Raw genomic sequence first — 21,220 nt, forward strand, 5'->3', positions numbered from 1 at the left:
TCCCATTCTAATCTTGCCGTGTGAAAAGGCATCTCTGAGCTAGGCAGGGAGATAAGTGCTGCAGAGCCCTGAGACTTCCCACCAGCGACCTTGAACAGAGCTGCTCTGCTCAGGAGGGAAGATAAAGCCCAGATGGTTTTAGTACTGGTTTGAATTCCTTTTTATAGCCTGAAAGTGAAAGTCTGCAGGTGACAAGGAAAACCCTCGGCGAACTGAAAACCTCTGACACAAGCAGAAAATGATAAAGTCCTGAGCAGTTGTGCAGGGGAATGAGGGCATCCGTGGGTGGGGAGTGAACCACAACCTGTGGCAGAGGTCAGGGACAGCAGGCATTCTGGGATGGGGACCTGTAAAATTCCTTGATTACCAAAATGCACACATGGCTGTGGAGCGGAGCAGGGGGATGAAGAAACTGGAGGAAAGGGACAGTGATAAGGAGAGCAAATCCTTGATGCTGGTATTTACTGGGACAAGGTGAGGACAGCAACACTGCCAAGGTGGTCCTGTGAGCCTGGAAGGCCACCCAAGAGCAGAAGTCAGGCTGAGGCTTGTCCCCACTCAGCTTCTTGTGTCCCTCTGCACTGAGACCACCCCACACTTGTCTGTGGCCCCAGGATATGGCTGGAAGGTTGGGAGAGCAGCCAGGACTTGCAGCCTGGTCCCCTGCAGCATCCCCCACCCACACAGGACCAGTCCACGTCCTGCCACCACCCCTCCTTGCGGGGCTTGTGTCGCCCACCTCATCCACCAACCTCTGCCCGTTCCCTGCCAGAATCCCAATTTTTTCCCTCCAAAACGTGCTCAAAAATTCCACGTTGTGCAGCCACCTTCAGGACTGAACTCCTGCGTTTCCCACACACGTGCACATCCCTGAGTAAATCCATACATTCACCCCGGCATGTGCATATCCCCGCACCCTCCAGTGCGTGCCCCTCGCTCTCCCCGCTCTGCCTGGCCCTCACTCCCGGTGCCCGGAGCCGTGTCCTGCCGGGATTTTGGGCCGAGCCAGGAGCTCCCTGCCCCGGGGCCGAGCTCCGGAGCGCTTTCCCAGCTCCTCCCTCCCGCTGGCGGCCGCGGGGATGGGCGGTGGCGGAGGCGGGCGGGAGCAGCGCTCCGCCCGCGGGGCCGGGCGGGCCGGGGCGGTGGGAGCCGAGGACAAAGGTGACCGTGAGCGAGCCGTGCCCCAAAGCCCCCTCGCACCGTCCGACCCCGCATCCAGCGCTCTCACGGCCACCACGGCCGCGCGCGTGTCGTTGATGCTGGTGGCCGCCGCAGACCGGAGGTAAGAGTCCAGGTGAGTGCAAAGTCTGGCACGGCGAGGCCGCCAGCGATTAGGGGATAAGAGGAGCGGTGGCCTTGCCCTGGTGACGGGGTTCATGGCCACGGCGCTCTGGAGCGGCAGCCAGATCCACGGCGCCGGCCGAACCCTCCCTGCCACCGCGGGGAGGAGCGGCGCGACACGGAAAACACGGCGCCGGCGGGAAGGTCACCTGTGCAGGTGACGTGGGGCACCGGGACAGGCCCTGCCTGGGGCTCCTCCGTGGGAAAACACTCCGCTGGGGTGGTGGTGGGGGGGTGAACCTCGTCCCCAGCGAGCCCTGGGGAGCCAGAGCCCACCCGGCATCCGCCGGCCTCAGCACCTGGTCTGGGAGCGGGCTTATCCCAAGTATCCCGGTGTTGTTTATTCAGCAGCTCCATTTCCTGGGCGCCAGGGCTGCTGCCAGCAAGAACAAAAAGGCGATGGTTCGTTTCCGTGCAATTAAGGCGCAGCGCTGAGCCCCCTCTGTCCCCGCAGGGCGCGGAGCCATGAAGCTGAACGAGAGGAGCTTGGCCTTCTACGCCACCTGCGACTCCCCGGCCGACAACTCCGGCTTCCTCTACAAGCGCGGCGAGCGGCACACGGCCTACCACCGCCGCTGGTTCGTGCTCAAGGGCAACATGCTCTTCTACTTCGAGGAGCGCGACAGCCGGGAGCCCGTGGGCGTCATCGTGCTGGAGGGCTGCAATGTGGAGCTCTGCGATTCAGCCGAGAACTTCGCCTTCGCCATCCGCTTTGGCGGCAGCAAGTCCCGCACCTACGTGCTGGCGGCGGAGAGCCAGGCGTCCATGGAGTCCTGGGTGAAGTCGCTGTCCCGAGCCAGCTTTGACTACATGCGGCTGGTGGTGCGGGAGCTGGAGAAGCAGCTGCAGGAGATGAGCCGGGGGCTGCCTGGAGGAGGTGGGGGCTCCCAGGATGCTGCCAGCTCATGGAAGCCGCCGGGGCTGGAGCAGTCCCGGGAGCGGCTGCCGGCTCTGCCCGCCAAGGAGAACGGCTGCGCCGTGTGGAACAACGTGCTGGGGGAGGACCGGCCACCCGATGCCTCTGGCTGCGGTGGGCACGATGAGGAGGGGAGCCCGCGGCCGCCGCCGCTGCCGCCGCGCAGGCGGGTGGTGAACGGAGAGGCGGCGAGGGCCAGGGCAGAGAGCCCGTCCGCCTTCTGCCGGCTGCACGAGCAGTACAGCCGGGAGGTGGCCCGGCTGCGGCAGGACTGGCAGCAGAAGCGGCGTGGCCCTCAGCCCTGAGCGGTGGTTGAGCGCTGGGAACCTGCCAGGAGCTGGAGCAGGTGGCCATCCTCGGTGCTGGCCCTGTCCCCTCCTCACCCCGGGGTGTGCAGACCTGGCTGTGGTGGTGATGGACACCTGCTGGTGGTGCCAGTGAGGGCTGGGCATCAAGGGACACCCGTGCTGCTCTGTGGTGGTGAAATGGGCACCGCAGGGGTGCCCTCCAGCCATGCCCCCATGTGGGTTTGGGGTGCTCCACTCAGCACAAGCGAACTACAAACCACTCATGGACTGAGGCCTCCTGGAAATCGACTGCTGCTCTGGCTCTGCTGGGGCCTCTTGGTGCTCTTGCAGTGGGATCATGCCTTGACAACTTCTGGAGGAGGATTGTGGTGGGATCTCACCCGTGTGGGTTCCACAATGGAGAGCCTGCTACCAACTTCCCCTCCTGGCCCAGCACAAGGCTGAGGTCGGCTGAGCTCTGCCAGATCCCTCTGCTCCAGCAGGATGTGGTTTGAAATGAAAATATCAGTGAGTGCAGCCCTTCCTTAATGGCAGCAGCAGCTCCGCACGCTCAGGGGAGCTGGTGACACCCAGCCCCGGGCATTCACAGGGAGCAATTGCTGCTTGCAGCCAAATATGGGGGGGGTCAGACCCTGGGGGAATTCAGCAGCTTCAGGCACTGCTTTGCTGTGGATATTTTGGGACAGCACATCATCCCCGTGCCAGCTCAATAAGGGGAAGCATCGCTCGTGGTGGCGAATGGGAACGTGTGTGTCAGCAGCAGAGCGTGAGGAGTGATTCATGTGCCAAACCAGAGCAAAGCTGGTGTCTCATGCCTGTGTTTCTATCTTATTTCCACATCAGAAACTCAAGCTGCTGGCCCAGAGGTGGGGTGAACCACCCTGGAGCAAGGGGGAGCAGTCAGGGTGCCCTGGCTTAGGGCTGGGTGGCTTCAGCTCCCTTTGCTCCCTTGGGACAGATTTTTCTACAATAAAAGTTGTTCCCTCCCATCCACGGTCCTTGTTTGTGCCTCTAAGCCCCTGGGGAGGGGGATCCAGGTGGGAATTAATGCTTTCTTTTAGTCCTTCTGTGCCCACCATGTGTGTGGGGCTCCTCAGGGACTGTGTCACCTGAAGGGGACATAGCCAATGCCAGGGTCTTGCAGTGTCCTGGAGCCCCATATCTGCCTGCAGGGATGGGGTGAGATGGGATGGATCACCCTGGGAACATCGGGACACCCAGTGCCAGGGTGGTCCCATGTCAGGGCATCTCTTAACCAGGACAAAATATCTGTCCCCTTGTTGATGCTACACAGGGACCAAGGACTCTGCCCATGTGAAAGTGGCCAGCACGTCCCCATGTCCCTGCCCACACATCCCACCTGCATGAATGTCTCCATCTTCCCTTCAACACGAGATCTGGCAGAGGTTGGGCCATCACTTCTGGGGGAAACTGAGGCACAAAGCCAGCCAGGGTCACCTGCTCACCAAGAGCCCTGCAGAGCGTGGAGCCTGCTCCTGGCCAGGCAGGCATCCCCCTATGGAATTTGGCATTTGGAGCAGTGCCAAGGGCAGCCGGGGTGCAGCTGCACCCAGAGCACCCAGATGGTTCTCGTGGCTCCATCCTTCACCACAGGGGGAAGATTCCAGCCTCCATGGCAGCTGGCACAGCTTCTCCAGACGTTCAGATATCCATCAAAGATAAGTCCTTCTCAACATGTTCGCTGACAAACAAGCTCAAACAGATATGCAACATATGGATTTATTAATTCATCAGACACAAAGAGCCCTGCCTCGTGTCAGAAGCTGCTGACTTGCCCAGTGATGGTTGGCTCTGAACAAGAATTGTGCTGGGGCACGGTGCCATCGGCAGTGCCAGGCTGGACAGGGCTTTGGCAGCCTGGTCAAGTGGAAGGTGTCCCTGCCCGTGGCAGGGGGTTGGAGTAAGATGATCCTTAAGGTCTCTTCTAACCCAAACCATCCCAGGAAATGATGATTTTATGATAAACCAAGCTGAAACTCATGCTGGAGGATGCTGAGCTACCCCAGGGGCAGGAGCAAACCTGCAGCAGGGATGAGCACAGGAATTTCATGGGGCAGGATCACACCCTGAGCTGGACTAATCCCATTTAACACCTTTTTTTTTATCCCCCAGCCACTGGGATAATGAGAGCTCTTACCACGATCCCAAAGCAAAGCTGTGACTTCTGTGACTTCTGTGACTTCACACTGGGCAAGTGTGAAAGGGGTTCCCATTCCATCACCTCCAGACAAAACACACCCCAAGGCCAGAGTCGTATCCAACTTCTGTATTTAGTGGCTCTTTACAGAACTTGTTCCTTCCAAAATTGTTAAACAAAGTTCATCGATCTCATAGAAACTTTTGAAGTACAGAACATGAGCCTAACAAAAACGTGACCGGTGTGTCCCGCTGGCTTTCATACAACAGGATTGCCGTGCTCAGGACTATCCTAAGTGCGTCCTCAAATCCCACTAAAGCTCCCTCTAGCACACAAAGGAGAAGGCAGTCAGTGGTCACACCTCCACCTTCCACAGCACGGTGGCAGAGCAGCCGTGGGCAGGAGAGGCGGGCAAGGAGAGCTGTGCCCTCACCCAGCATTGCTCGTCCACCCGAGTACAAAAATACCCGAGTACAAAAATACCTTCTATTCTGATAAAAACATCTGCAGTGGAAAATCAGTCAATGCCTCACCTGGGAGCCTGGCAGGGCCTTGGTGGGTGATGCCATGTGGGCAGGGGACAGGGCAGAGCAGCCCAGAGTGGGACACTCCACATTGTTTAAAGGCATTTTGTTAGCAGAGGCCGGCTGGAGGTGGTGGGGTCAGGGAGGTGACAGGGAGCACACCGGGATGGTGCCACCACTGAGCTCCTCTGTCTGCCCAGGATCAGCCCTGGAAAGCCAAGGATCAGTGATGTTTTGCCCAGCTCAGGGTCGAGCTTGCCCAGTTTAGGCAGGAGCCTGATGTGACATCCCAGAGCTCATCCTGGCATCACTGACATCCGCTACCTGGGACACGGCTGAGGGGAGGGGACGCTCTTCCTGCCCTGGTGATCTCCCCAAAAAAGTTCTGGGCTGTGATGCTGGAGCAGCCCTGAGCAGGGCTCAGCCTGGAGTGGGTGGCTCACAATTTTTGGGTGCTCACCTCAAGCACTGCTGCTCCAGGGCCAAAGCTCAGAGGCTCCACCTTTCTCTTTCCTGAATGGACAGGGAACCAGGATGCCATGACATCCATCCCCAGCGAGCTGGCACCATCCTCAAGCATCACACCCAGGGACATTTTCCCATCCCACTCCCAAAATCCCAAGCTCACTCAGGTTGCTTTCTTTGCTTTTGCCTCATTTTCTCTCCTCTGGGAGCTGGCACGAGCCTCACCACGCCGGATGGGAGCTGCCACCGGCCGGAGGAAGCGCGAGGGACGGCGTTGGGACCATGCTACATCTTGTTCCAGAAGGCTATTGCAGACATTTCTACAACATATACAACCGCACGGGACATTCTGTGTTACAAAGGCTTCCAAAAACATAAACCACCAGAACTAAATACATACTCGATGGCATGGGGGCTTTAGAGTCTTCAGGGACTAGGATGCAGTCTCTGGCTGGGGCAGAAGCGATGCAGTGTCTTACAGACAGGGGTGGAAACTGCAAAAGTTTCTTAAATTTGGTCAGTCTCATAGTGCTTCTTGATGGCTTTGCTCAAAAAGTCTTTTCTGTGGGTTGGTTTTCTTTTTTTTTTGTTTGTTTATTTGTTTTTAATCTCATCCAGTGGCAAACTACAAGACTTCAGTGTACATTTAATGACACGACTGCTACATCATCTTGATTTTATAGCTATCTTTAATATCAAAGCAGCTTAAGCTGTTAATAAATTCCAAAGTATCCTTTTATTAAAATATCTAAAAGAGGTCTATAAATATTTTTTGTTTTTTTGTTTTTCTTTTCTAAAATTGTTCCCAGTTTTTCACATTTAAAACAAAGCCAGAGGGGTGGGGCGGATTCATAGAGGGGGGGTCCCCTCTTTTCCATGGGCGCTCCTCTTCCGTGGCGCCGGCCACTCGTCACCTCTCGGTGCACACTGCATTTATCAAAATATATATATATGTGTGGGGGTGTATATATATATTTAGGGTGTCGGGGGGCTCAGAACTCCCACTCGAGGGCCTCCTCGCGGTTGGCAGCCCGCTCCAGGCGGTGGATGATGTTGTTGAGGTTGGCCATCTTCTCGTGGCGCCGCTGCACGCTGGTGCTGAGCCGGGGGCCGGGAGCCGGTGGCAGCGCGGGCGAGACCGGCCCGGCAGAGGATGGTCCTGGCGAGGCCGAGCCGGTGAGGCCGGGCGAGGAAGCCGCCGAGGGCGATGTTGGGGACACCACCAAGCTGCAACGGGACGACCCCGCCGAGGACTGGGAGCTGTCGGGATGCGGCGGTGGCGGCGGCGGAGGTCCCCCAGCGGTGGCACCGGCGCGGCCTCCCCGCCGCGGGAGGCTGGGGGCGGCGGCGTGGGGGGCTGCCCCCCGCTCCTCCTGGGGAGGTCCGGTCCCTTCGGCCGCTCCGGCCGGGCTGCGTGAGTCCCGCCGGCGGCTCCAGCCGCCCGGATCCCCCTGCTCCTCCTTCACCTTCACGGGCACGGCGGCGCAGGGGGGCTCGCCCCCCACGAACACGGGTTTGTGATCCTCGGTGTCCGAATCGGGGCTGTGGGGGGCCCGGCGCCCGGGGATGGCCGTCCCGCCACTCTGCTCCGGGTCCGTGTCATTGTCCTGCGTGCCCTCCACCAGCATCTCTCGGCGCATGCGTGACCTGCGGGACACAACCACGGAGAGGTGGCAACAACCACCATGCCATGTCTCCAGCCAGCAGGCAAATTGTCCACTGCAATATCACCTAGGGATGAAAGCTGTGCTGCTCCCCAGGGCTGGGCTGCTGTGGGGATGGATCCTGTGCTCCAGCAGCCTCCATAAGGCTGTCCCCCTTCTCAGACACCCTGCTCTGGGGTGAGCAGGTGGACGTGAGCATGGAAACCACTTTACATGCTCAACATGGCTTGGTCAGGTAGCCAACACCACCCAACCTGGGGACCTCCAGTGGGTCTGCACCACCCTTCTAGGGAAGAGTGATGGGAAAGGCTGGAAGGGGAACAGTGACACCCCTTTTGTGGCACAGCACCCCCAAAGCCCGTGAGTGCCCGTACCTGTAGTTGTGGAACCAGTTGATGACGGTGTTGGTCTTGAGGTTGAGCTGGAAGGAGAGCAGCTCGATGGTCTGCTGGGAGGGATATGGCTCCAGCTGGTAGGCTTTCTTTAGGGCTTCCTTCTCCTCTGGCGCCAACACCACCCGCGGCTTCTTGATCTGGAGCAGGCTGAGGTCCTGCGGCGGCGCGCTGGGGCTGGCGCACTCGGAGCGGGCGCCGGGGGACTCGCTGTCCGAGCCAGCGCTCATCAGCCCGTACCGGCGCTTCAGGTAGGCTGCAGGAAAGGACACCCAGCTGGCACGGCTCACCCCCAGCCCAGGACCCCCCCTTGGCCAGTACCCCTCACCCAGCGGGGCCGTGTCACCCCGTCCCTCACCCTTCTTCTCCAGCTTCTTCATGTCGCGCAGCTTCTCCACGTTGTGGGGGTCGTTGAGCCAGAGCTGCATGCGGACGAAGGGCTCCCTCCCCTTCAGGCTCAGCTTGTGCCACGGCTTGGGCCTGGAGAGGAGATCGGACACCGAGCCCTGCGTCAGGCCCAGGATGCTCTCCCCAAACAGCCGCTGGCCTGGCGGAGGAGAAGCAGAGGTGGTTAGCGGGGCAGAGCAGCGGGACGGGCGCTGCAGCCCCCCTGCAGAGCAGGTGCACCCCATTTCCCAGCCAGCATCCCCCTGGAATTCCCATGAGCACCCACAGAAGAATGTCTGGGAAGGGGGGGTTGCATCTACAGGAACTGGGGTGCTGGATCCATGCAGTCTCACCAGCAGCTCCCAAAAACTTGGGCAGAGAGAGGGTCCGCACCTAAATTGTTGTCTGTCAAGACCTCCTTGACCTTCTTGGTGATGGAGTAGGTGTCCAGCTCGGGGGACATGGCGACGATCTCCTGGATGCCCATGGGGCCCTGGCTGTTGGGATACGCCTTCCCACCCAGCAGAGGCGTCGAGCGGCTCTCGGGCTGCTGGTTCTCCTTGCTGCTCTCCAAGGCCAGGGTGAGGGGCTCCTGGCAGCCCTTCTCGTGCTCAGTGGGGCTGGGGGGCGGCGAGGGGGACGGCTGGGGCTCCGCCGGGCTGGCTGTGTGACACCAGGGCAGAGGGGTCAGCGGGAGGGGACAGTGCAGGGACCCAGCAGGAGCAGCAAGGGCATTTGGGGGATGCCTGTGGCTTTGCCCTCTAGAGAAGAGGGATACCAGCCAAGTTTCTCCAGTGGCTACAAAATGGCAGGTGGTGATGGTGGAATAATTAAAGAGAGAAAATGCCACCAATATAACACAAAAAATCCAGTTACTGCTTTATGTCAGGCACAAAGCCCAAGATTTTTGATGTGGCTTTCCTTTTATTTTTGTTTTAAATGAAGGGAGTTGGGGATGAAAGGGGCTTCCCAGGATCTGGATGTTGGTATTGGAGTGGGCTGGGACAGCTCTTCCCAGTGCTGGGGTGGGAGCAGGACAAACTCACTGGGATGCAGGGGATGGACACAGAAGTGGTGGGGACACTGATGGCACATGGGGACCACGGGGACAGTGTTGTCACTTACCCTGGGAGGGTGTGGGCTGCTGGCTGATCCCCTGGCCCAGCTGGTCTGTCAGCCAGAGCTGCATGCGGATGAAGGGCTCCCGACCCTTCTGCGTCAGCTTGCTCCACGGTTTGGGCCGCGACAGCATGTCACTCACACTGCCCTGGGACAGTCCCAGCACCTGGGCACCATGCAGGCGTCACCCGCTGAAGGCGGGGTGCACTCCCCCAGTGCTGGGAAGCTGCCTGCCCTCCACTCCCCTGTCAGGGGAAGGGGAGCAGGATGCCACCCACTGCCACCCGCTGCCCCACAGCATGTCTGGACCCTCTGTCCCCTGCCATGGGTGCTGTTGGTGGGTCCCCCGGGATACCCAGTGGTGTGGGAGGCTGGTCCCCAAAGGGCTCTGTTTAGGGGACTGGGTATTCTTGGCGGGAAGTGCCACCAACCAATTAGTGGTGGCCACTAGGAGACTAGGGTTGGATCAGATCCTGAGGACTGAGTCCTCCAAGGGGAAACAAACCAGGGAAAATAAAGATTCTGGAAGGAGCTGGTGAAGGCCATCAATGAGCCCCAGGTCATGGAGCAGAGGGGACACCAGCCCCCTCTTCTCCAGGCTGGTACCTTCTCTCCGAAGATCCTCTGGCAGATGCCATTCTTGGCCAACTTCTCCTTGACCTGCCGGGTCAGCTCCAGCGTGTCCACCTCCCTGTACATGTACATCTCATACTGCTCCGGCGTCAGCGGTGGCACCGTTGGCTTCAGGGTCCGTGGCACGTACGTGGGGTAGTAGGACAGACGCCCACCAGCCGCCGGCTCCGCGCCGGCTCCCTCCGCCTTCATCTCCGACAGCCGCTGGGGCTCCTCATCCCCTGCCTGCAGCTCGTCCTCGTTGGTGCCACCCTCACCAGGCTCACCCCGCGGCCAGCCCCGGCCGTTGGCCATGCTGGAGTAGCTCGAGGAGGAGGAGGAGAGCGAAGGCGACACGGAGGTGTAGGGCCGGCTGAGCAGGCTCCGCTCCGACGCCCAGTGCTGGTCGAAGTAGGAGCCGGCGTCGCCGATCTCCGACTTCACCTTCCGGATGATGCTCTGCACAAAGGCGGCGGGGGAGAGCACGGCCAGGGGCGTCTGTGGCGGGCCAGGGCTGCCCCCGCTGCCCTCCTCCTGCTTGACGTAGGCGGGGGCGATGTTCTGGCTGACGGTGGCCAGCGTGGAGCGCTCGGTGGGCGCCGCGTCCCCGCCGCGCCCGCTGGCCCCCGACTCCATGTCCAGCAGCGCCTGCTGCTGCGCCTGCATCTCCCGCCGCGCCTGCTCCAGGATGCTCTTGATGGCGTCCTCTGAGCTGCTGCCACCCGCCCCGTTGGCCACTGCCTGCGATGCCGACGGCGTTTTGGGCTCCCCTGCAGAAAAAAGGGGTGAGGGCAGCCCCGAGGAGCAGCACACGTTGTTTGCTGTGTGGCCACGGCTCGAAGTGTGGGACAAAAGCAGTTTATCCCGACTGGGTTCGGAGCAGCAGCATCCACAAAGCAAAAGCTTCAACAGCCCAACTCAAAGCCAACTTCTTTTTTGATGATTGTGAAATAAATCCCATTACCAACAATGCGATAGACAAACATGTTTGTTTTCCCTGCCTGTTTTTCCACCGTTCCCGTCTAATTTAATTCTCCGTGATTCTGCTTTCTCAGCAGACTACCTGTTTTAATGTGTTTCATTTCTTGTAATTGACTGTGAGAGCAGCTGCTTTAATGATTCCTCGTGCCAGATGGATTCTGAATACTCATTTAATCATCTGGTTTGGGGCAGAGGGGAGGAAAAGAGTGCATCCAAAGTTTCTGAAAGCCCAGACCTGAACTCTGCTGCACAGGGACTCTTCCATCCCACACGGTATTTCCTTCCAACATGCCCTAAAATTCTCCATGGATGTTGATGGGTGAAACACCCCCAAAAAAGCCAATTTTTGGGGTGGAACCCACAGCCACAGAGCACCCAGCCACTGGCACCCCTTTGGGTGCTGCTGCCACAGCGCAGAGCAGGGACTTGGCCACCCCTGGAGCCACCCCCATGGCTGCACCTACCTCCCTTCTGCGACTCAATCTCCTTTTTTGCCTGCTCCAGGATGCTTTTGATGGCGTCGTCGGAGCCGGTCTCTGGCGTCCTGATCCGTGGCGTGATGCTACCTGATCAAAGAGGCAGGATAACAGCTTTGTCACCAGCGCTGGTTTTACAAGCTCCACTTGTATGTCAGGAAGTATTTACTGCTCCTCTTGTTCGGTTATTTTTAGGGATGCTGGTTTGAAGACAAATGTCACTCCTGATTAGTCGCTACCGGAGCACAGGGAGCCCTGGCCAGCTCCTGCCTCTGGCACAGCATCTCCCACCATCCAAACAAAGGGCACCCTCTCCCCACCAGGAGGAGAGAAATGAACACAAGGACCATGTCCCCATCCCTGGCACTGCGCCCTCCTGGCTGTGCAAGAGAAGTGTTAATGATGGATCAGATCCAGGGGATAAATCAGAGCCCTCCAGGATGAAACCAGCAGGTGCATGGACCATGGGTGTGCATTGTCCAGTCCTGGTGCCACCACGGGGACTCGAGTGACCAGCTGCCACTGCTGAGATGTGGCCAGCAGCCACTGTCCCCAGAGATGGGAGTCACCATTCCACGGCTGTGCCAGCGCCGCGCCAAGCTTCCGCAGCACTAAAACTTCATTATTTTAATGAAATATTCCGGAGCACATTGATTCATACGGCACGGAACAGCCTAATGAATAATTAAATGGCACTTGTCAGAATAAATGAGTAAAGCACGTCCAGGGATGCAGCTTCCACAGCCATGGGTTGTTGTTAATTGCTGCCGTTTGCCAGGGCCCATCCCAGCCAGCAGCCAGCTCCATCCCAGCAGGGAAAATCCCGGGGTGCCACTGGTGGGACCAGCACCCCAGCACATTAGGGTCTGGTGAGCATGGCATGGGGCACCCCAGGGTGCTGCCAGGGTGAATTGGGGTGCACTGGGAGGGGACAGGACCCGTTGGTGAGGGCCACCCCAACCACTCACCTCTCTGGCGCACCTGGATAGTCCTCAGGGCCAGCACGTTCTGCTCGTCGGAGAGGAACTGCTTCATCTTGATGAACGGCTCCTTGCCCTTCACCGTCAGCTTGTGCCAGGGCTTGGGCCGCGCCAGGATCTCGCTGACGGAGCCCTGCGACAGCCCCAGCACGTAGTGCCCGAAGACCCTCTGCCCGATGTTGTGCTTCAGCAGCTGCTCCTTCACCTGGAAGGCGATTTCGGCCGTGTCCAGCTGCTCCTCCTCGGCAGAGCTGCCGGCGCTGCCCTCGGAGGGCTCGCCGGGAGGGCTGGTGGCACTGGTGGCCGGCACGGGGACAGGGTGCACGGTGCTGCTTTTGGCCCCGAAGAGGGAGGAGGGGAAGGGCGGTGCCCCGCTGCTGCTCTCGCTCTTGTAGCTGGCCAGCGGGACGTGGGGGGCCTTGGGGTCCCCTGGAAGCCGCTCGCCCCCCGGGAAGGGGGACAGGGAGAAAGTCCGGGGACCGTCAGGGGCCATGCCGGGGCCAGGCAGAGGTGGGAGGGGAGTGGGGGACGCAGGGTCATCGGCCGGGGCGTGGTGGGGTGATGGGTACGGCTGCTCCATGCCCAGCGCATCCTTCCCCGACTCGTCTTCGGAGTGATCCTCCTCTAGAGATGAAGGAGAGAGAGGGAGACACACTAGAGTCCCTGCGGCCAAACAGCTCCTGCCTCAGTTTCCCCAGGGTGACACCCCACCCCACCACAGCCAGGCCACCCACATCCCCACGGATATTCCCAGCGGGATGCCACAGAATCTAGGCTCCCTACCAGTGCTGGCCAGCAGGCTGGGCTTCTCCAGCAGGTACTTCTGGGAGGGGTAGAAAGCCTCCTTCCCCAGCAGCAGGGCCTCCTCCGCCTTGGAGATGCTCTGCAAGGAGCCAAGCCGAGATGGGGACAGGCGGCGGAGGCAGCGCCGGCAGGGCTGGCACAGCCCGGCCAGCGCCCCGGGACGCGCCACGGCACTTGCCTGGGGCAGGCTGCAGCCGGCAGAGGCCACCTTCATCGCCTTCAGGATGCTGGGAGGGAGACAAGGGGGTGACGTGGTGGCCGTGTCACGGCTGCGGGTGCCAGGACACCGGCAAGGCTTGGTGCCCGTCATGCCATACCTCAGCTCGGTTTTGATCTCCTCGTAGTCTGCCTGTGCCTGCAGCTTCTCCTCCAGCTTCTGTGGAGCAGAGGAGGGGACTCCTTGCAGCCGGCTCCTGGTGGCCACGCAGGACCCGTGTCCCCCACCCCCGGCACGCCCCAAGCCCCGCGGGCGCACCTCGATGGCCTCGTTCTTGGCGGCCAGCTGCCCCTCCAGCTCGGCGATCTGGGTGGCAGAGGACTCCTCCAGCTCCTGCAGCGAGCTCTGGAGGTGCTGCACGTCCTTCAGGAGCCGCAGGATCTCCCGGTCCTTGGCAGCCAGAGCTGCCTCCAACCTCGACCCTGAGCACATGGAATAGTTCACTTTGTCCTGCTGGGAGAGGGGACACTGTCAGCTCCCGGCCACCCAGGGTGGGGACAAGGGCCACCCTCCCCATTGGACGTGTCCCCATAGGAAGCAAGGCTCAGCCCAGTGCATTGGGGACACTGGTGACAGAGCCCTGGGGAGGGACAGACCTTCCTTGTGCCCTTAAAGGTCTCCCAGGCACATTTCAGTGCTGTGGGGGGTGCATGTCCCCTTCTCCGTGGGACTCTGAAGGGCACAACCAGTGCCACCACCTCAGGGTGAAAACACTCCTCAGGCATTTTGGGCTTGCTCCCCAGCATGGTGGGTGCTCCCAAACACAAAAAGGTGCTCCTGCATCAGCAGGGTTCTCCCAAGGGCAATGGGATGCTCCTGGCTGTGACAGATGCTGCCAGCTGCAGGGGGGTGCTGCTGGCCCAGGGCTATCCTTGGCCCCAGGGCTGTCCCTGCTCCTGAGGGGTGCTCCTGGCCCCGAGGATGCCCTCACCCCCGTGGTGCCCGTCGGGGAGCAGCAGGCCAGGCGCAGGGAGCTGTTGACAGCCGCCAGCTGCTCCCTCAAACTCTCCACTTCCCTCTGCGCCGCCTCCGCCCGCTGCAGGAGAACAGAACAGGAATCACGCCAGGAACTGAGGCTCACCCCACCCCACACAGGGCCCAGGATCTGCCCCAGTCTGTGCCTCTCCTGAGCACCCCACTCCCACCTCCAGCATCATAAGCCCAGCCCAGATATTTAAGCTCCCCCCAGATATTTAAGCTCCCCCCAGGTATTTAAGGTCCCCATGTCCTAACACAGTTCCGGATCCCAGTCCTTGGGCACTGGCTGCAGACCATCTCCAGGACACCATTTTTTTTCCACCCAAAAGGATGGCTTTATTTACACAAATTGTTCTTTAGACCTCTTTTATTAACCACATGCATTTATCTGTACCTACATTTTCAGAATAAAATAAAACTAATCAAGAGGAGTGGGCAGGACCAAGAGAGATTACAACGGAATCTAACAGTGTGGGTTGTGCCCTAAAACACCCGTGAGAGGCTGGGGGTGACAAGTGCCAGCTCCAGCAGCCAAATGGAGCCTGACAGAAAGCCAAACACACCCTTGACCCCACACATGGGGCAGGAGGTCCCACCAGGGGGAGGAAACCTGAGCTCTGCTTTGTAGGGATTCCCAACACTGGTGCCTGTCAACCCCTTGTCAGTTTTGGGGACAGACATCCAGGTCACACAGATGCTCAGGGTGTGTGCAGCACCCCAGGCTCTGCAGGGCCAAACCCACCAGCTCCTGCAAAGTCAGCTCCTGGCTCACCTGGTTGGCTTTTTCGAGGTTGGTCATGATCATGGCCACTTCATCTGCCCTGAGACAGAAAACAAGAGGAGTCAGTGGGTGTGGGGGCACAGACACAGCCCCAAACACAGGTTAAGGCTGAGGGACAAGGACCCTACTGTTGGAAATTATACAACTTTCAACTTTTTTTTTGTAACTTTAGTCAGGGGCTTGTTCGCCTTAGCCCAGGTGGGAGGGAAATTGAAGTTTCTCCTCAAAAGACTCCAGGAGATAACCAGGAGATAAGGGAACATTAACAAACATTTCCCCCCTGGTGGGTGGGAGACACCTGGTCTGGGCAAAGATCAATAAGAGAACCCAAGGATGAGGATGCAATTTGCATCGAAGGTGAAGGGGTTACTAACCAATAGGAGATGGAATACTAAGGATTGTGTCATTTGAGACCAATGAACGTGAATTTCTGTGGGGTTTTTATGTACAAATACATGGAAGGTCTGGTACAAAACCAGGTGTGATTGAATGATTTTCACTGCACAACCCAGGCATGTGTGGATGAAATAATTTCAGCCAGAATAAAGTAATGCCTTGGTTCTCCAACACTTAAAAGATGTTGCTGGACAGTTTCTGTTTTTCCCACAGTTTTGATGACACCACAACTCAGGATGTTCCTGCAGTGGCTTGAAGTATCTCAGCTCCTCAAGCAGCACCACGGAGATGTCCCAGTGCTGCCAAAAGTGGCTCGGCTCAGCTCTGAGCACAACCCAGCCCTGCTGGGAACTCACTTGGACGCCGCCTCCTCGTCGTATTTACAGCGCAGCTCCAGCAGCTCCGTCTGGGTGGCCTTCAGCGCTGGCAAGAGGAAGAGGAGGGTGAGCTGCGGGGTGGGGGCTTGGCCCTCCACGCTCAGCAGCCCCTGTCCCGGCCCCACTACCTGCGTGGAGCACTTTGATCTTCTCCTCTGCCTCCCCCAGCCGAGCGGCCAAGGTGACCTGAGCTTCCTGCAGGCCCCTGCGAGAGACGGGCACCAGGGATGTACCGGGGGCACCGCGCCCCTGCCAACCCCACAGCCCCCCAAAAATCAATCAGAGGCCCCTCAGAGCCCCCTCCTCTAGCCCATCACTCACTGAAGCCAGGAAAGACCCACCAGTGGATACCAGGATGCGTCCAAGCTGCGTTACCCCTCAGTGTTAAGGGGTTACACATTTAATGTTTGTTGCCCCAAAGTGTAAAAAAATTCACTTTGGGTTGAAAATGGTCCCTGATCCCTGAGGTTGAAAGCCCCCTGAGGGGGGCATGGCAGCCCACCCCCACCTGTAATTAACTGGAGGAGGGGGAAGCAATCAGGGGAAAGTTATTCTGCTTTATTTATAGCCTGCACTTGCCAGGAACTTACTCGCAGAGATCTGCAATTTAGGGTTTAAAGATTCTTCATTTGTTTCCCGGTGCAGCAGCGTGTCAAGGAATAACAATGAAGGCACCAGAGCCTCCGAATTAAAAGGTCATCTAGTGAGGTTCACACAGCGACCTGGATTCAACCCATGAGTCCCAGCAAAGCCATGAGCCAGGGACAACAGCAGGGACCTGTCCCGGCTGTGCCTGTGCCTGCTGCTTCCCCAAAACCACCTGGGACTGGGGATGGACAGACAGACACACACTGGGAGAGTATGAGAGGTGTTGCGTGCGGCCACTCCCAACCAGACAGCAAAGGGAAGGAGAAGGGGGATGGACAGGAGCAGGGACAGAGCCACGCGTCCTCACAGCGCCCCAAAACGACCCCACTCCCGGCACTCACGTACTTTTGCTTGTCTGCCTCATTTCTCGGCAGCGAGGTCTCTGTGCCGGCCGCTTTGCCGTCGAGGCCGGGCAGCGGGGGCTCGGCTGCCGGCGGCTTCGCCTCCCTGCGCTCTGCGGGGGGACACAGTCACACGGCTGCGGAGGGGACAGCAGCGGTGGCCAGGGGGCAGCTCCCGGCCCTGGGACCCGCCCCGCGCTCCGGGGATGCTCCGAGGGCGCTGCCACCCTTCCCCAGCGGTACCTTTGGCGCTGCCGAGCTCCGGGTGCTTCTTCCAGGGCCGGCTGAGATCCTTCAGGGGCGGCGGCTCCGCCTCGAGGCGCTGGAGCTGCTGCAGCCGATCCTCCAGGCTCCGGGCAGCCTCCAGCACAGGAGCGGGGTCTGCGGGATGCGGGGCGGGCGGTGAGCAGCGGGGATGGCTCTGCACGGGCCCTGTCCCACCTCCCCGTGCCCTGGGGACACCCCGGGTCCTGCCTTTCCCAAAGCCGTGGGGACACGCCGGGTCCTGTCTTTGCAGGAGCTGTGGGGATATCCTGAGTTCTGCCATTCCAGGAGCCAGGGGGATATCCTGGGTTCTGCCATTCCAGGAGCCATGGGGACATCCCCAGATCCTGCCTTTCCAGGAGCCATGGGGACACATGAGGTCCTGCCTTGCCCAAAGCCATGGGGACACGTCAGGTCCTGCCTTTTCAGGAGCTGCAGGGACACGCCAGGTCCTTCCATTCCAGGTGCCATGGGGACATCCCCAGATCCTGCCTTTCTAGGAACTCTGGGGATATCCTGGGTTCTGCCATTCCAGGAGCCATGGGGTCACACCATGTCCTTCCATTCCAGGTGCCATGGGGACACCCCCGTGTCCTGCCTTTCTAGGAGCTGTAGGGACACCCCAAATCCTGCTTTTCTAGCAGCCATGGGGACACACCAGGTCCTGCCATTCCAGGAGCCTTGGGGATATCCTGGGTCCTGCCATCCCCCAAGCCATGGGAATATCCTGGGTTCTGCCATTCCTGGAGCCATGGGGACACCCCCATGTCCTGCCTTTCCAGGTGCCATGGGGATACCCTGAGTTCTGTCATTCCAGGAGCCTTGGGAACACTCCAGGTCCTGCCTTTCTAGGAACTGTGGGGATACCCTGAGTTCTGCCATTCCAGGAGCCATGGGGACATCCCCAAGTCCTGCCTTCCCCAAAGCCATGGGGACACGCCAGGTCCTTCCATTCCAGGAGCCATGGGGACATCCCCAGGTCCTGCCTTTCTAGGAGCCATGGGGACACGTCAGGTCCTGCCATCCCCAAAGCCACGGGGATACCCTGAGTTCTGCCATTCCAGGAGCCTTGGGAACACTCCAGGTCCTGCCTTTCTCGGAATTTTGGGGATACCCTGAGTTCTGCCATTGCAGGAGCTGTGGGGACACCCCCAGGTCCTGCCATTCCAGGTGCCATGTGGACACCCCCGTGTCCTGCCTTTCTAGGAGCCATGAGGACACACCAAGTCCCGCTTTTCTAGCAGCCATGGGGACATCCTGCCACTTCAGGTGCCACGGGGATATCCCTGCCTTTCACTGCCAGCCCCGAGGCACGGAGGGACGGGCAGGGGGCACGGGGGCATCCCCTCCCATGGCACCCTGGCTCCAGCAGGGCTGGTTTGGGCACAGACAATGGAGTTTGTGCCGAGGTAAGCAGGTGCATCCGGAGCCGTCCGTCTTCCCTCTGTCAGCATTACACCATCATTAGCTAGTGTCTGCTCAGCGGGGTGTGCCATTATGTCTCCCAGGGCTGATGTAATTATACATTGACATAATTAACCCAGCAAGCCCATTAAGCAGGCCAGCTAAAAATTCATCTATAATTATTTGTTGTGTGCATGCTAATGAGTCCATCTGCACTGCCATTGTACAACACGAACAAATTAATTTACAAGTCTGGATTTTTTAATAAGTTCAAGAAAATGCCTCCTATTGAGCCAGGTTAATGTAGGTTTGGAGGATTTTTTTTTTTTTTTGGGGGGGGAGTTTCATGGAAAAGAAGAGGAAAGGAAATAGATTTGAATTCTCCAGGGTCAAAAAGTTAGGCAAACAGGGAAGTGGGATGGAGTTGGGCATGCTACTGTATGGCAGGGACACGTGGCAGGCATCCAAGGGTAAAAGATAATAACAGTGAGGGAAAAAAATTCCAACAACTGGCTGCCTCCAGTCAGAACGGGACACAGAGCAGCTCTGCTGCTTGGCAAGCCCCTGGCTGAGATGGAAGCAGGATGAAGGAGGCCGTGTCATGGGATCTGGGGCTCAAACACAGCACCAGACAACTTTGGGGTGAGCCTGCCCCGAATATGCAAGATTTGGTCCATGCCCACGTGGATGCTCCTTGCAAACAAGAAATGCCCAGACATGTGCTCCTCCAAATGGGATTTGGGGGTCTGCCTGCCTCACTGCTGCCCTGCCACCCCACACCATCACACCCCACAGCTTCCCCCCAGGATTAGTGACTGCAAGACCAAAAACCCCTGGAGCATCCTCCCCAGGGAACGTTGTCCCTTCTTTCTGCTGGACATCACAAGGCCCCACGAATGGATGGAATAAAAGTTTGTGCCAGGATTCTGGCCATGAGGATCCACAGGCAGATGCTGAGTGCTGTCAGCTCTGTCACTGGAACAGGGACTTGGCTCCAGCTGGGACCCTGCTGGGGATGCTCATGGCATCCTTCAGCTCCTGGCGTGCCTCAGCTCAGCATCCCCCAGGCTGGTTCCCCACCCCAGGGTGCAGGAGGACAGTGATGCAGCACAGCCCCGGCCAGCCCGGGTGCTCCCACAGCCATTAATAACTCCCACAACAATGTGAGTGGAGATAAGGACATGGATAATTAAACCCTGCTCTCCGGGGGCTGCCGGGGTCCCCCCTGCACTCCCCAGCCCCGGGGGGGTTGGCGGGAGGCTCCTGCCAGCCTGTGAGCTGCCTCCATGGAGATAAACGCTGGGACAGGCCCTGTTTGATCCACACCAGCAACTCCTCCTGCCTCCAAGATGAGAAATAATATGGGAAAAATGGATCTGAGTGATAAAGCACCAGGGATTTTCCTCAGGTCAGCATTTTCCTTCCCATGAGCTGCAGCCCTGCTGGTGACATACAGCTGGGGTGATGCCTCCGTGTGCTGTTCCCTGTTTGGAGCTGCCAGCCTGGGATGAAAGGGTGGGAGCAGAGCTTTGGGAAGGGAAGAACAAACCCTTGCAACAGCCAGGGCAGCGCAGACGCCAAATTCCTGGCTGGAATAACTACACAGAGCTAAGGCCACGCTGCCCACCCACTGGGAAACACCACCCTGGGTTGTGGGGCTGGCTCTGCCACCACATGTGAGATATTGGGGTGTGGTCCTTGCCCCATGGATCACATCTTCCACTGGGACAGGTCAGACCTGACACTGGCCAGCAGCACAGAAGGGTGACAGGTGACACGTGTGCCTAAACAGGACCTGAGGGCACTGCACACTCCAGGGCCAGGGTGCAGGGCCACCCACCAGTGGCACAGCCTGGGAAACCCTGCCCTGATCTCTCACTCCATACCCTCACCCACTACACATGCAGTTTATATATATTAATTAAATAAATAAATTACAATATAAATGCCACCACTAGCTGGCGTCATTGGCCACCCTTTAGTGGCACCGGCAGTGCTGCAGCAGGATCACAGCACCACAAAACATCCTGAGCTGGAAGGGACCACAAGGATCCGGGAGTCCAACACCCGGCCCTGCACAGACACCCCAACAATCCCACCCTGTGCATTCCTGAGTGTTGTCCAGGTGCTCCCGGAGCTCTGGCAGCCTCGGGGCTGTGCCCATTCCCTGGGAATCATTCCCCTGAGCCTGCCCAGCACCCTCTGGGAGAGAACTTTTCCCTGATACCCAACCTAAACCTCCCTGACACAGCTCCAGCCGTTCCCTGGGTGCTGTCCCTGCTCACAGAGATCGGAGCTGCCCCTGCACTGCCCCTCCTGAGGATGATGTGGGCTGGGATGAAGGCTCTCCTCAGTCTCCTCTTCTCCAGGCTGAACAAACCAAGTGTCTCCAGATGCTCCTCACATGGAGCAGCTCCTCCAGACCCTTCACCATCTCCATGGCCTCCTTTGGATGCTCTGACAGGGACAGGGGCAGTTCTGGGTGCTCCTCACCTTCTCCTGGGCAGACACAGCTGCAGGGAGCACCTGTATCCCTGGGGATCACCAGCTAATCCCGGAGCCAGGGCCATTCCACCCAGCCCACGATCCATGCTGCTGCTGCCTGGCCCCAGGAGGAGCACAGGTCACCCGTGGGACATCCACAGTACCTCCACAGTGTTGTCACCTCTCCACCACCACGGCCTCTC

General features: G+C 59.1%; 2 protein-coding genes across 18 annotated transcripts in view; one reads left to right on the forward strand and one right to left on the reverse strand.

Annotated features, from left to right (window-relative positions):
* The first annotated feature begins 643 nt into the window (after nt 1-643).
* On the forward strand, nt 644-3,554 carry PHETA1 (PH domain containing endocytic trafficking adaptor 1). Of its 2 annotated transcripts, none has more exons than XM_064392415.1 (2): nt 644-1,294; nt 1,796-3,554. In XM_064392415.1, exon 2 carries the CDS (start codon nt 1,807-1,809, stop codon nt 2,560-2,562), a length of 756 nt encoding a protein of 251 aa, XP_064248485.1. In that variant the 5' UTR covers nt 644-1,294; nt 1,796-1,806; the 3' UTR covers nt 2,563-3,554. The 2 variants fall into 2 exon arrangements, with proteins under 2 accessions (XP_064248485.1, XP_064248486.1); XM_064392416.1 differs by having other exon boundaries at nt 644-1,282.
* Nucleotides 3,555-4,837: 1,283 nt separating this feature from the next.
* CUX2 (cut like homeobox 2) overlaps nt 4,838-21,220 on the reverse strand; it is a 62,926-nt gene continuing 46,543 nt past the window's right edge. For 8 of the 16 annotated variants that reach the window (XM_064392388.1, XM_064392383.1, XM_064392389.1 and 5 more), the window contains 17 exons: nt 17,109-17,246; nt 16,870-16,978; nt 16,005-16,081; nt 15,856-15,922; nt 15,095-15,143; nt 14,276-14,380; nt 13,603-13,797; nt 13,445-13,503; nt 13,107-13,354; nt 12,312-12,947; nt 11,332-11,433; nt 9,881-10,656; nt 9,281-9,440; nt 8,549-8,818; nt 8,127-8,315; nt 7,751-8,024; nt 4,838-7,359 (listed from right to left, as the gene is read on the reverse strand). In XM_064392388.1, coding sequence (XP_064248458.1) covers nt 6,705-7,359; nt 7,751-8,024; nt 8,127-8,315; nt 8,549-8,818; nt 9,281-9,440; nt 9,881-10,656; nt 11,332-11,433; nt 12,312-12,947; nt 13,107-13,354; nt 13,445-13,503; nt 13,603-13,797; nt 14,276-14,380; nt 15,095-15,143; nt 15,856-15,922; nt 16,005-16,081; nt 16,870-16,978; nt 17,109-17,246 — 4,109 coding nt within the window. In that variant the 3' untranslated portion in view covers nt 4,838-6,704. Of the gene's footprint in view, nt 7,360-7,750; nt 8,025-8,126; nt 8,316-8,548; nt 8,819-9,280; nt 9,441-9,880; nt 10,657-11,331; nt 11,434-12,311; nt 12,948-13,106; nt 13,355-13,444; nt 13,504-13,602; nt 13,798-14,275; nt 14,381-15,094; nt 15,144-15,855; nt 15,923-16,004; nt 16,082-16,869; nt 17,003-17,108; nt 17,247-21,220 lie in introns of those variants that run through there. The other 8 variants (XM_064392392.1, XM_064392382.1, XM_064392391.1 and 5 more) reach the window with 6 other exon arrangements.

The sequence above is a fragment of the Passer domesticus genome, chromosome 17 (genome assembly GCF_036417665.1).
Source record: "Passer domesticus isolate bPasDom1 chromosome 17, bPasDom1.hap1, whole genome shotgun sequence".
NCBI classification, from domain to species: Eukaryota; Metazoa; Chordata; class Aves; order Passeriformes; family Passeridae; genus Passer; species Passer domesticus.